At 40.3% G+C, this 14,911-nt stretch overlaps 1 protein-coding gene across 1 annotated transcript in view; it reads left to right on the top strand.

Annotated features, from left to right (window-relative positions):
• Positions 1-14,911, top strand: part of PDK3 (pyruvate dehydrogenase kinase 3) — a 53,133-nt gene that overhangs the window by 16,779 nt on the left and 21,443 nt on the right. Inside the window, exons 2-3 of the mRNA XM_032181995.1 lie at positions 3,444-3,585; positions 13,546-13,617. Of these exons, the coding sequence (XP_032037886.1) occupies positions 3,444-3,585; positions 13,546-13,617 (214 nt within the window). The remainder of the gene's footprint in view (positions 1-3,443; positions 3,586-13,545; positions 13,618-14,911) is intronic.

Genomic DNA, 14,911 nt, shown 5'->3' with positions numbered 1-14,911 from the left:
CTTTTGTTGCCTTCCTTGCACAAACTCAGGGACTGTGTCCTTGGAGGGCCTCCACGCCCTTTCACAGGCTGCCCCAGGCTGTGTGTTGTTGTTCACTTTTTCCTCATTCTCAGGGCTGCGTTTCATTCCTTGTGCTTTTTCTTGCCTATAAAACAACCAAACTTGCTCTCAGACGGTCTCATAAAGAAGCAGAACAGTCATCGTCTGTTCCAGAGATTTGTTCCATCGTCTTTTGCAGCCCGGAAGGTGTAGGGTGAGCTAGTCAAAGCCGCCTCTCCTGTTGTCTGGCCACTCTTCCTAAAGACTTAGAACATCAGATGAGTTGTGAACAAACAAGTGGCTGTCTCCTCTGTTGTGGGTGGTGCAGTGTCAAGTGTCATTGAAGGTGTGAACTCTGAAATCATTACAGTGCCTCAAGGAAGCAGCAGAGTGATGTTGCATTTCTTCTCATTTTGTCAGGATGTGTGTATTTGTAGCTGAAGAGGTGAAAATGCAAATAAGGAAAGCAGGAGCAAATGTTTGCTGGAAGACCAGTCAGCAGAACTGCTGATACCAACAGAATGTAATGATCCACTGAGCGGGGATACATAGATGAGCAAAAAAAAAGGGAAACCCTAACCCTGCCTGCCTGTTCCCCCAAGCTTGTGTTACACAGTTTGATTGGGAACTAATCCATCAATGCATGTTACCTATGCGAAGAAATCTCTGCTGTTCAGCTGATTATAATGGGACTGTCTTAAAAAGTATCGCATTGATTGTGCCAGTTTCATTGTACTCGAGTCTTCCAAATTGCAAATCCTAGTGATTATGTGCCTAGCAGTGCTTTTAACGATTTCTGGTTTGCTTGAACATAATTTATAGCTCTTGTATTATGTCTTCACTCATAGATTTTGCAGGTGGCTGCACTGGTTATGATCACAAAAGACATTTACTGTCTTTGTAGGTGAAAGCAGAATATTGGCTGCTCATTACAAGTAAAACTTATTGTTGTTTTGTTGTTTGTTCTTTAATTTACCTGGACACTTCAGAAGTGGGTTTTGGTGAGAAGTTCCCTATCTCGTGTAAAGTGACAAGGTACAAAAGTATGTCAGATCAGGCCTGATCTTCCATCTGAACTATCTGGGCAAGAATCTCACCCTTTCAAATACTTGTGGTGAAAGGTTTATGGTTATCTCCAGTGATTGATTTAGCAGAAGAATACCGTCAGTCATGTCAGCCTTCTGGTTTCTGTAGGGTAGCTCCAGAGAATTACCGTTGTTCCAAGTCGGTCCACGGCATAGTAGTAATATATTTTGGTTCACTTTTATTTGACTTATGAAGAGGGTTTTTCTTATTTTCAACACGTTGTGCTGGATAATAATCTCAGCTGCAGCTTTTCGAGACTGGAATGTGGTTACGAGCAGGGCACTTTACTTGCAGCCATGTGGTGAGCTCCTTGTAGCGTAGTCCTAGGAAGGGATGACCACCTTGTTGGTCTTGCCATGTGCTGCTGAAATGTTGAAGGTCTGAGGAGCTTGTGATGTGAAATACCAGCCAGCTGTTGCCTTTCTCATTTGCTGCTTTGTTTTTATTCCTTGCCCTCCATTGTGTCTGCACGTGTTTCTTAAAAGCTCACGTTTCTACTGAAGTCATACTGATAAAAGCTAGTATTTTTACAGTCTTATTTCCAACTAACATCAAGTATTTGGTATTAGATGATTTTTATTTATAGGATGAGAGCTAGGCTGATGCTATTACCCTTTATGCTGTAAGGCACTGATAAAAACGTATAGCATTTTGCTATCTGATATAGCTTGTAGTGTGCGTAGTTGAGTAATGTTGCTCTAATGCCATAACTACTGTATCTAATGCTCTTAAGATCATAGAGCCGCAGAATATCCTGAGTAGCAATGGACCCACAAGGATCACAGAACCCAACTCCTGGTTCCACACTGCGCCACCCAAAAAATAAACCCTGTGTCTGAGAGTGTTGTCCAAACACTCCTTAAGCTCCAGCAGGCTCAGTGCCATGACCAGCTCCCTGGGCAGCCTGTCCCAGTGCCCGACCACCTCTGGGTGCAGACCCTTTCCCTAACCCCCATCCTGACCCTGCCCTGTCCCAGCTCCATGCCGTCCCCTCGGGTCCTGTCGCTGTCCCCAGAGAGCAGAGCTCAGCACCTGCCCCTCCGCTCCCCTCCTGAGGGAGCTGCAGGCCGCCATGAGGCCTCCCCTCAGCCTGCTCTGCTCGGGGCTGAACACACCAAGGGACCTCAGCTGCTCCTCATACATCGTGCCCTCCAGACCCTTCACCATCTTTGTGGACCTCCTTTGGATGCTCTCTAATAGCTTTATGTCCCTTTTTATACTGTGGTGGCCCAAACTGCACACAGAGCTCAGGGTGAGGCTGCAGCAGCACAGAGCAGAAATGTTCACTACCCTTGAGCTAGCCATGCAGTGCCTGATGCATCTGGGGTATGGTTGGCCCTTCTGGCTGCCAGAATACACTGTGCTGACTCACGTTCATCATTATTTAATGTTTGGTTTTCTTTTCAAAACTTAAATATTTCATGCTTTTTCAGGATTCAGAACTGCAGAAGCTAATTCTGTATATTTAAGCAGTCTAAAAGGCAATTTTTTTTTTTAATAAACATGGTAGTACTGTAATTTGTCTGTGAAAGGCATTAGAAAGGTTTGTGTTATGTTGGAATTTGCTATAACAGTATACGTGAAAATTCTGAGGCCCAAGGAGTCCTGTGTAGAATAATAAATGAGTATCTATAAGTCTTTTTTAACTGGGATGCTTTCAGCTGCTCAAGTTTTGTCTTGCTGTTATTTTCTGTGTCTCTAAACTTCAGAGTAGATACAGAGAAAAAGCTAGTAAATGGAAAGAAGAGCTATCTCTTGATGCCTCTCATCCATAAAACCATTTCTTGCAAAACCAATGGGTTTCTCAGACCTCAGAAAGAATAAAGAGAAACTCAAATCTCAAGTTTTTCATGTGAGAGTGTTGGGAGGTGGCTGATACTGTAGATGTGAACTGGAGAGGACATAAAAAGCAATCTAAGGGGGTCAAACTCAATTGGAGGCAGTAACAAACCTTTCTATTTTTCTCAGAAAGGTACCTGTACCTTGATATGTGTGTGAGGTGCCGGTGAGGATGAAGTCTAAGCACATGAATGAACAAAAATCAGATTGAGGCAGTCAGAAACCGAGCATTTAAAATGAGAGAATGTCTTTGGCACATAAAAGGGTAAGCTGTAGGAAGGTAAAAGTGCCTTCAGTTGTACCAAAGAAAGAAACACCCAAAAATGTATGTTGGGAGTCAGAGGGGAAGTGAAGGTGGCTACTCAAAAAAAAAGTTGATTTTGAACTTCTTTTACCAAGTGACTTTTTAATCTTCTGGCACTAACAAGTCTAAAATTTGCTGTGACAGCCCTATGTCTGTTTTTTGTTCCGTGTAACAGGTCGTGACAATGCATGTGAGAAGACTTCATACATGTTTCTGCGGAAAGAACTTCCTGTGCGGCTAGCTAACACCATGAGAGAAGTCAATTTGTTGCCTGATAACTTACTTAACAGGCCTTCAGTTGGGCTAGTGCAGAGTTGGTAAGTTGGTATTTTTAAAATAGATTGAGAAATTAGTGTAAAACTGACACTATATATGGTGCTTTACTTGCAATTTTTTTTCTTCCATTGTATGTTTAGTGCTGTAGTATGGGTCTTGGAGATAAGAATTTGTGAGTTAGTATTTTGAATAAAAACATACAGTTGTCTCCCAGGTAATTAGAAATGATTGATAACTCTAAAAAGCTATCTTTTTTTTTTTTTAAATAAATCCTTACTGTATTATACCCATGACTTAAAATAGCTTGTTCTTTCCTATTAATTTTCTTTTGTCAAAAATACTGAAAACAAAATTAAACTTCGCATGTTCTTCTCATTAATAAGTTTTTGACAATAAAAACTGGTGTTCAGTGGAAATTATGGAACGGGATAAAATTCTGTTGTTATCCACTAAGTAACATTCTCTTATTAATAATTGTGCATTATACTTAAGTAGTGTTTAACTGGGCTGATGCTAAATGCTGCCATCTTCTCCACAGTAATTCATTTCTAATCTACTTGCACATTGGGTGTGTTTTGGAGACTACTGCCTTTTATGTATTAAGTGCTAAAAAGCTGCTGCTGTTCATAGGGTATTGATTGTTTCTTCCCCTATGAATACTTGATTCAAAGAATTTCTTTAAAAATACAGCAAAGTTCCCTTTGTGAATAACCGCTTATCTACTAGGTACATGAGTTGCAATTCATGTTGTTAGATTTTGTGAGTTTCAGTCAGCCCTTGAGCCAAGAAACTCTGCACTGACTGTATGTTGACTGCTGGGCACGGTCTCATATTTACCAAACTTCAGACTTAGAAAGTGTAAAGTAGGATATGTGTTATTGTATAATCTGATTTAAATGTGTTTGCCTGTGAGAGGTCTGATGACTACTTCAAACATAGTGATTAAGTGCTTCAAATAAATGTAAATGCTGTGGAGCCCCACAATAGCAATTGCTTTTGTGGCTAAGTGGCAGCTTGCAGGATCTGAGGTTTGTATCCATTGGATGTTACCGGATGCTGTTGTACTAAGTAGAAAAGAATGGATGATATTCAGGCCTTTCAGGCTTTTCTGATCTAGATTACTTGTGAAGCTGTCTTAGTGGGATACAGACAGATGAACACAGAAAAGGAAATAATTTTTCTTTGGTGACTATAGAGTATAATTCTTCTAGTCCATCAGTATGTTCTATGGCATATGCTTCCACCCTGCTTGTGCAGGTCTAGCAAAGGAGTTGAATAGGTGTTTAGCGTGGGTGACTGCTTCAGAATTTTTGGTTAGATCTTTGAGGACTTCAAGTAAGATTATGGCTACAGTAGATAGGGCTTAATTAAACCTGGAGCTCTTTGGAATATATGACTGTAATGTACTTGTCTAAATCATACCTTTAGGGTGACAATGGTGCACAATATCCCAGCTGTAGAGTGATAGTTTTCTGTTAAATGGGCCAAAAGACAATCAGTAGAGTTAATGTGATGAACAGGTTCAAACAGATATCTGACTCAGAGTGTTCCTCTGATTTTGATCCTCAGTTAAATAAGAGCGTTTGTGGAAAGGAATATCTTCTTAAGATTATTTGAGAATATATTTGTGATTTTATATCAGAATTACTAAGATAATTATAGAATGTTGTTTTTCTGATTTATAGATCTGGACTTTAAAGAGTTTATTTCCTATTTCCCCGCTTGGAGTTTTTTTTTTTTGTTTTGTTTTGTTTGTTTTTAAAATGTTTACCTGTAGATTAAAATTCCTGTTAATATACCAGTTAGGAATCTTGGGCAAAATGTAATCTATAAGTTAGGTCTTAAATAAATAAACTAAAATAAACTTAGGTTTGAGTGACCAAGACTATTAGTCAGTTTTGAAGATAGCAAGTTTTGAGACATACAGTGTTTTAACCTAAGCCTTAGACATACCTAGAGAGAGATAGCTAAATCTTAGTAAAACATGAATTCAGCTGTTCAGCTGCTTTGTGAACTTCTAAAATTGAGAAATCTCTTGATGCACTTATTGCATACTTACATGTAGACTCTTTCGGATCAGATTTTACAGTCCTTTATTTTTAGTATGTCATAGGTTTAGAAAGCTTGATGGTTTATTAATATGCAAGCCAAAAAAATGTATGTTTGCCACAAGTGAGCAAATACATCTTGTAATACATTATTCACTTTAATCTGTATAATTGCTAATTTCTTGTAAGTAGATAGGGTTTACTTAAATAAATGTGGAGCTCTTTGTAATATATGACTGTAACATACTTGTCTAAATCATACCTTTTGCATGACAGTGATGAACAATATCTCTGCTATAGGCTGATAGTTTTCTATCTAGCCACCAACATAATGTGGTAGTATAAATAAATCACAATTACAATAGGGCCTTACGGTTTTATGTGTTTATGACAAGACACCAAATTAGCTGGAGCATTAAAATGCAAGTTTCCAGTGTATTTCTTAACGTCAACCTGCCAAATAATTCAAAAGGCTCTTAATCCTTGTAGTAGGTCTTATTATTCTTTTAAACTAGCGTAAGGTGGCTATAGATGGAATTTAGGTTTGGTGGAGTAAGAAAACAAATTAGCCTCACCTACTGTTCAGCATGGATTCTTTCCTGTCCATCTTCTATCCAGCCAGTCAGAAACATTCGGGATTGCATGAATTTCAGTCTTTTACAGGTCCCTTGGGAAGCAGTCTCAGCCTGACTCTTCTGAGAATATGCTCCCTGCTGCAGGCAAGCCCTGTTCTTTCGGTTTTCTAATCCATTTCCATGGTCGTGCTGTAGGCACTTCGCTTCCTGTACCACACCTTGTCTGCACCGTGTAACAGGAGTTTTACAACTGATTGCTTGATTGCTCTCAGGAAAAGTGCTGTCTGTCTTCCTCCTTTCTGGATTCCTTAGCCTGATGTATGTGGCAATGAGGATAAGCAAGACAGCTGTCCTTCCTTTGTTCTGTTTGGCTACTCATTTTCAAATCAAGCTGGCATTACACACACGGTGAATTACAAACAACAAACCGAGTTTTGAATTTCAATCTGCACAAAGCTAAAGCGTTATCCCAGACCCAGTTAGAATTTATAACACTGTGTGCACATATGTTTTGCATGAATTAGCAAGGGAAGGAAGAAAATGAATGAAAATAATGATAATGCTTGTAATGTGTTTTGGCTGCAAAGTGGAGTGATTCCAAATAACAAATCAACAAGCAGCGTGGTAGAGATCAGCAGCTTATTTTAGTTACTCAAAATTAATGGCCAACTTCCCTACTAAAGAAGAGGGCCTTTTTATAGGTCAGCTTTGAGAGGGCACTCTATCTCAAATTTAGGTAGAATACGCAGAATATGGAGTGTGTGGCAGAACTGCCTAATAAAGGACATGATCACTAATGCGATGTGGAGAAGATAGTTATGATAAAACCAACGGTTAAGGTCAGGGCTTATAAAATACCAAAAGTAACTGTGAAGCTGTCACAGTGAACTGCTCCTCTGTCATACCTGTAATTCCTATTTTAATTAATCCTGATTTTTCTCTACTCTAGTACTTTCTTGGAAAGGAATATGAATTTCCATTTATCTTCTTGGGAAGATACACTAGAGAAATCATTAGCCTGGGGATTAATAATTGTGTTCCTCCATTTTTTTCTTATATTCAGACTGTGCTAACAAATTTGTGTTACCATGGAAATGTATTTTATCAGTGCTTGGGTGTTAGAGATTGTAAAGGAAAATCTTACTGAAATACACGTGGGGAAAAAGTAAAGGCATCTTGCATCCAGTCCCACCTTTTTTTTCTTAGTTAAAATTTGGAGTTGGCATTATGGGCATTTACAGTGATCTCGTGTATGAAATGTACCATTCTGGAATTACTGCATTTGGCAGACTGACAAGAATTCAGTCTACCTTGTGGCAATTAACAGAAGAACAAGGCTAGAGTGCTTGAAAACCAAGAGCTTGCCCAGTGAGTTGTGGTGGATTGTGCTAAAGAATTAAGGACTGGAAAGACAACAGATTTGAAGGGCATGGGCTTTGATTTCTGCTTTCGATGACTCACTGAAAGTAGCAAAATATAACCGACAATTAATTTATTTTTTGTAGATTTGTGTTCTGTGTTGTTCTATTAATTTGCTAATAGTATAGCAAAATTTATGTGAAGTGTGTTTAAAACATGGCCAGTTCAGCTTTCCCGTGCTTGGTAAATCCTGTAGTTACCACCTTTATGCATTCTTCACACACGCTAACTGACATAGGAGTATACTGCATGGCTGACTCTGTGCTGATAGGTAAACTGTCCTATTGGCTGTTGTTAAGACAGTGTTGTGAGTTATTTATTACAGTTCATCAGGGCTATAAATTTGCTTTTAAACAAATTTTTTACTTTCTTAGTTTCTCCAGTTTGTGGCTGTTTGGGGAGGAGTAAGGAATGAAAGGATGCAAGCAGTTTGAAAAATTGTAAATTGCAACTAAAAAAAGAATGTATGGCACTTGCAGTTCTCAGTTTTTATTAGGAAACTTGGGCTAATACACAGGGTATTACAGCATCCCAGATTGGATGTTGGATAATCTGTAAGCATTGTACAGTGGGTTAGATTTGTTTAACTTCAGGTTATGTGTTTTCCAGCTTAATTTATTCTATGGTTTGGAAGAAATAGAGTGATGACATCTGAATAACTTCAATTTGAAGTTAATAACCTTTCTTCTGAACTGGTGTCTCTAACTTGCTGGATACAGTGCTTGTGCTAATGAACGTGGCTTTCTAAAGTAATATCAATTTACTTCAGAATCAGAAAGAGACATCTAAATACTGTTGCTAACCCTATATAAAGGAATAGCGTTGCCTATTTCCATTGTGTCTCCATCACCACAATGATTAAATACAAACCACTATTAGTATGTTGATAAATTTCCTTAGTGCAGAGCATTTTGTTTGTTTGATTTTCCTTTTTTTCAGAAACTCCCAGTTCCTCAGTGGTGCTGTGTTGAGCCTGCAGCATAATGACCTCAAAGCTGTTCTGCCTGCTGGTTCCACTGGCGGCTGGTGACCATGTTTGGCAGCTTTTTTCTGGTTGAGACCTGCTTTAGTCTTTTTCTGACTGAGACAGTTTTCTGCACAATTACTTGCCCCATTAGAGGAGAGAAACACTTGGCTTGCCCCTGCCTGTTACTCTAGTTGAAGTGCTGATCATTCAACACAGGAGTAGTTGACTACTCCAGGGGCAGCAGTCTGAAGACCAACGTGGCAGTAAGCAAATAAAATGTACACATCTCAGTGCAGCACACCAGTAGTAGTGGGCAGCCAATCAAACCCAAACAGCATAAAAATCAGGTATCAGCTACATTCGGTACCAGAAATATTCATTGCTGTGTTATACACAGCGTCAGCACAGAACTGCTGATGTCCAAGATCTCTGGTCAGAGTTCTCTAGTAATTACTAAAGTACATGCTGTGTTGCTGCTTAAATGTGGCTGTTATCCTGTATCTTCAGAAGCAGGGCATTCAGGATATTGTATGATGGCAGGGGTCAGCAGCTTCCAAATAACCTTCTCTAACTTACTGTGCCACCAGAGAAACTGTCACCTCTCTGATGATACAGACTTATTGAAGCATCTTTCATATGGGAAAAGCCTGAGAGCACTGTATATGACTTTGGAGATATTCAGAAAGATGTCTGGACTGTTCAGTCTGGAGAAGAAAAGGCTCAGAGGGGTGAATAATATCAGTGTGTATAAATACTTCATGGGAGAGAATGATGACAAGGGATCCAGGCTCTTTTTAGTAGATCACAGTGACAGGACAAGAGGCAATGGACACGAGTTAAAGCCCACAAAATTTCATCTGAACAGAAGAAAAAAACCTTTTACACAGTGAAGGTGGTCAAACACCACAAAAAGGTTGCCCAGAGAGGATGTGGAAGGTACATCTGTGGAGTTACTCAAAACTCAACCAGACATACAGTCTACGACAGTCTGCTCTAGCTGACTGTGCTTGAGCGCAGGGGTTGGACTAGAAGATCTCAAGATCCCTTCCAACCTCAAAGATTCTGTGATTTCCTCGGGAAGCTGAGTTGGAACCCTGCATGTCCTGGGAGGTAGAAAGAACTATTGTTGAAAAATATGAAAAAGCATATACTGAAGGTGTGGGGAAAATGGAAAGGTTGAGGAGGAGAAATACAGGCCTCCATAAAACAAGGAGGATGGCAACATAAATTGAAGCAGGAAGGGAAAGAATTTCAAGCCAGGAAGAAGACTTGAAAGGATAAGGAGTGGAGGGGTGGTTGTTGGCAAACTTGGTGATGCATATGGACCTTTGTATAACATGAGAAACATGTATTGTGCTCTGCTTGTGCTAGAGCATGGGTTCAGAGCTTGGATGCTACTCCTGGGTTCAGGTCATGATGGCTGTCTTGTCTTCAACACATTTGGTGCTCATCTACAGCAGCTCCTAGTGTAGTTTCTTCTGAGAAGAACCTGATTTCTAGTGCCAAAACCACTTTGCAAATGTAAGGAGTGTTGGTTAAGGGAGGATTATTGGGGAATTCATTTCAAAACAGTACTTTCTGTAAACTGGTGTAAATTTGGGTGCCAATGGAGACAGTCATTGAGTACCAAGAGATCAACCTTTGTTCGAGGAACAGAAGATGACTGCTTCACAGTAATCAGGCAGGTCTTTTCTGGGTAGATTGCTTTTCAGTGTAGAATCAAATATTTTGCCTTTTCCCTCCACGCCAACAGATTTAAGATAGCAAATACTTAATTACAAAGGAAGGTCTGAGCTTTCTTTGATATATTACAACCCATAGCATGAGGGAATTATTCCAGCCTAACAGTGGTGGTGGTCTCCTTGACTGAGTCTAGATATGTGGCTTTTTTCATTCCTAAATAAAGTGGCAAGAAAAAGCTGCCCCATGAATGTCCTTTTCTCTGTATACCCAGCAAAAGTCCAGAAATCAGTTTTCTCTTTGATACAACCATGGGTTGGATGACTTAGGTATACTCTGACCATCAGTCATGGAAACTGTGAAAGAGGTAACAAAGCCTGCCTGCAAAGGGTCATATATTCACTAGAGCTACAGGAAATCAGTCAAGGGAATAGGTGTAAACGTTCCTTCTGCATGAGATTGCCAGGTTTGGCAAGGAGTCAGAAGCTGATCTTCTGAAATTCTGAAACACTGCACAGAACCTAAGCCCTGAATTGCCTCCTTGCCCTGTCTGATACTCCCTCGTCTTTCCTTTCAGAGGTACTTTACTGGTTAATACTGTGTTTTGCTAATTGTAATTATATCTCTTTTTTTCGTTCTTTACACGATTAAGCTGATTGACATTGGTTTGTATGAGGAAGATGATGTTGAAGAAAATGCCTTAAAAACAAAGGAGCGAGGGTGCTCATAGATTTGTTCCCTGTTAGGTTTCACAGATGAAGCAGCAGAGCTCTGAAAGTAAAGCAGCTTTTCTCCAGTGAGAATAAAAGGGGAGGGCATTTGAGGATGCATTCTCAAAGGAGATGAATTCTCATTCTCTCTTTCAGAAACCCAGTCCCTCTTCCAGCTGACTGTCCTGATGATTCTTTCCCTGCCTGTCTGTCCTCACATAGCTCTACCTATGCAGGGACGTTACGGACAGTTCAGTGTCTGTCAAACTGCTGAATGTTGCACTCCTCAGGAATGGGCTTTGGCTCCACCAAGTTACTGTCTGTTTCCAAAGTGATCCTAGACAGTTTCTTGAATTTGTGGGAGCAGGTGTGGTGGTGGTTCTGAACTGACACTTTTCTCCTAGTGTTGTAAAAGAATGGGCTCTAGAAAATGCAGTGCTAGACACATCAGCTACCTGCTGAACTTGTAACTGTTTGGGGGATTTCTGTACTCGCGTGTGGTGGTTGTAGTAGGCTGAAAACGCACAATATGACAGGAGTTAATGTTACTGTGCCGACTGTGTTGGAAATATTACTCTGTGGAAAAGTCCTTACTGTAGCCGAGGCTAAGATCAATTCAATTGAACAGTCCAGGACTGCTTCCAGAAGTTTTGCGTGTTTTCCATGGGCAAACTCATTTCCTAACAGTGTTCTGCATGATAACCTTATCACAGACTCGGAGACTGGCTGAGGCTGGCAGGGACCCCTGGAGGTCACCTCCAAGCCCTGCCCAAGCAGAGCCACCCAGAGCAGGCTGCCCAGGGCCATGCCCGGGCGGCTTTTGGAGATCTCCCAGGAGGAGACCCCACAGCCTCTGTGGGCAGCCTGTCACCTGCACAGCACAGAAGTGCTTCCCGATCTGCTCCTGTTTGTGCCCACTGCCTCTTGTCCTGGCGCTGGGCACCACTGAAAAGAGCCTGGCTCCGTCCTCTGCACCCTCCCTGTCCCTTGTCACTCCAGTTGCGTGTTTTGTCCTCTCTGTGTAGACTTCTGCAAGACTACAGTCATCATCCACAAGTGGATTTTCGAAGACTGCTTGTGCTGTGGTGTGGAAATAGGGTAATGTTCAGTTCCGAACACTCGACAGAACTGATCTCGGCTTTGTTGCTGTACAGGGTCTGGCTGGGACGGAGTCACCTTCTACATAGTGCCGTGAATTTGTGACTGAAGCGGTGTTGGTGACGCCAGTGTTTTGGTTGTGGCTGAGCAGGGCTTGTACAATGACAAGGCTGTCTTATACGGCCCACAGTGCTCTGCCCCCGACCCTGGCGAGTAGGTTGGGGGTGGGCAGGAGATGGGGAGGGGACACAGCTGATCTGAGGTGTCCAGAGGGAACTTGAGCATTACAATATGCCATTGGCCTTAGGAGTAGAAGCTTAAAGAAAGGAGGAGGCAATCACTGCGTGCTGGGGCCCTGCATCCCGGGATGTGGCTGGACATCTGCCTGCCTCTGGGAAGTAGTGAATTGGTTCTTTTTGCTTTGCACTTGCAGCCTTTATTTTCCTATGAAAATGTCATTATCTTGACCTGCGAGTCTTCTCACCTTCCTTCTGGTCCTGCACCAACATCAGGCAAGGAGAGTGTGGGTGTTTGGCTGCTGGCTGGGGTCAGCCCAATGCCAGGAGCCTGTTCCCCGTCTTAAATCACTGCTCTTCATCACTTCTGTTGCAACTGCTTGTCTGTTGTTCCTGTCCCTTGGCCCCAGCGCTGCTGATACAGAGTGACAGCCCTGGCATTACTTAAAACATTTTGGCTACATTTCATATCTAACTTTGAATGTTAAGGTCACTAGTAAAAGCTTTCGAAACATATTGTTACCACTTTTCTTAAGCTTTCTGTTTGCTTAGAAATATTATTGCTTCTAATATTGCTTTCAATTTTTTTTTTTTCCTGGAATACCCAATATTCTGTAGGTTGGTGAGGCTAGCTTTCTAATGGGATAGAGCTGCATTATGCTCTTACTAGGTTCTCTTTCTAATGCTTGGCATTATAATCTGACACTCACTTGGAAATAACGCTGAAATAAGCCCTACCTTTTATGTGGGGGATTCAGACCAAGAAAAACCCACATTTCTTTTAGCTGTAAAGCTACATCTGTATTACTTAGCATACCTGCTTCAGGCCAAGTGTTGTGGGGTGGTGATGTTTATCCTGGTGTTGGGTGAGTTTCCTGCAGAGGGCTGGCCACGTTCATGTCAAGTGAATGGTGCTTTGCCTTAAATCTTCTTGGAGGCCTGTGTGGTACCTCTGTGGCTCTAAGCCTCAGTAGTTATTTTGTTTGTGTTGGATGTCTGAACTAAAAGCTATGATTCATTTTCCTGAGTTTTGGACTGTAGGGACATAAATAATAGTTTTTAAGTGAACATGATACATTATTTTGAGTTTTAAGAATATTGTAGTTGCTTTGTTACAGTGTTGCTCCTCATTATAGCTTTTGCAGACATCTGTGCTACACTACTGTTGTTTCAGATGAGGTTGTATCCTTAAGACTTAAAGCTAAATTACTTCTGATTTTTTTTTATAAGTATTTTAACTCTTTCTTTATCATCTTTGCTTGTTTCAGGTATATGCAGAGCTTTCTTGAGCTTTTAGAATACGAAAATAAAAGTCCTGAGGATCCTCATGTTCTGGATGAGTGAGTAATCTATTTCTTTGTGACAATTTTTAATTTTTGTTAACCATAGAATAGTAGCAATCTCATTTGTAATGTAGAATTCATGTAGCTAAAGCCAAATTTGTAACCAGGAGCTGAATACAGGAATCTAAGTGCTTTTAACCAGTGAATTCTAGATTTATGCAGTCTGATAGGCTAAGAAATAGCATGAAATGCTTCCTCCGTGATGTTTGAGACATGTTATTCACTGAGCTCAGTACTCTGTTGTATGTAATGTACATTAACAGGTTGAATACCTTCAAACTGAGGGAAATTTGATGTATCAGTCATTCTTAATTATCTAAAAGGTTTTTAAAAGGACTTCAGGTATTGATGTTCAACTACCTCATTGAATAATATTAGTTATGTTTTGAAAAGCAAGGCATATTTAATTTTCCGTATCAACAAAATAATATGAATGCCGTCAGAATGTTTTCTAAAAATCTTTTCATAAAACACGCAGAAAATCATATGCAAGTGAAAAGATAGTGCAGCAGTATGCATGTGCCTCAGAGATTAAAGAAAAAATATGATTAATTCTGTAGATACCTTCTACTGTAAAGCTTCGTTTGAAAAGATTATTTCTTGTAGATTTATTTTCTACAAAGTAGAAATTATCTACATTAATTATCAATTATCTACAGGTAGCTTGTCTTTCAAACTTGGGCTTCTTCTGACTATTCTACCTGATCAGATAGTGTTGGAAGGAAGTGTTTTGTAAAACATCTTGTAGTCCAACAAACTGCCTGTGCTGTGCAAAAGTGGTGTTTTGTCTTAACCCGGTTAGTTTAATGTAACTGAATAAACTGTTAGTTTCACATACGTTAACTGATTTGACCTCTGAAACATGTTGAAGGGAGTCATTTGGACTGGCAAAAAAAACTTTGAAGTGCAAGGTGCTAGAAGTCTGAGTGTACAAAAAAGAAGTGACTATAATAAGGGCTGACTGGTTACTCTAAATGAGGAAAATGAGGAATTGGAGTACTTGAAAGGGGCTGATACTTGCTAAAGTTGAGATCTGTACACAGGGCAAAGAGTACAGATTATAATATTAGTGAGAACAAACTGAAAAAAACATTTGAGAAGGCTGTAGAGCCTTCTGAAAATATTAAAAAGCTTCTAATATTAAAAGCTTTTAAGAACACATTGGATATCTTTTTAGTGATGTTTTAGGCATAGTTATTCTGTACTGGATCAATTAGTTGAACCCTTTGACCATTTCTAACTGTTACATCGGAGGATTCTGAATTTACGGTGTATTTGCTGATGGGACAAG

This window comes from Aythya fuligula, chromosome 1 (genome assembly GCF_009819795.1).
Source record: "Aythya fuligula isolate bAytFul2 chromosome 1, bAytFul2.pri, whole genome shotgun sequence".
In the NCBI taxonomy this organism is placed as follows: domain Eukaryota; kingdom Metazoa; phylum Chordata; class Aves; order Anseriformes; family Anatidae; genus Aythya; species Aythya fuligula.
Note: the sequence above shows the minus strand (reverse complement) of the source record. Positions and strands in the feature narration are given on the sequence as shown.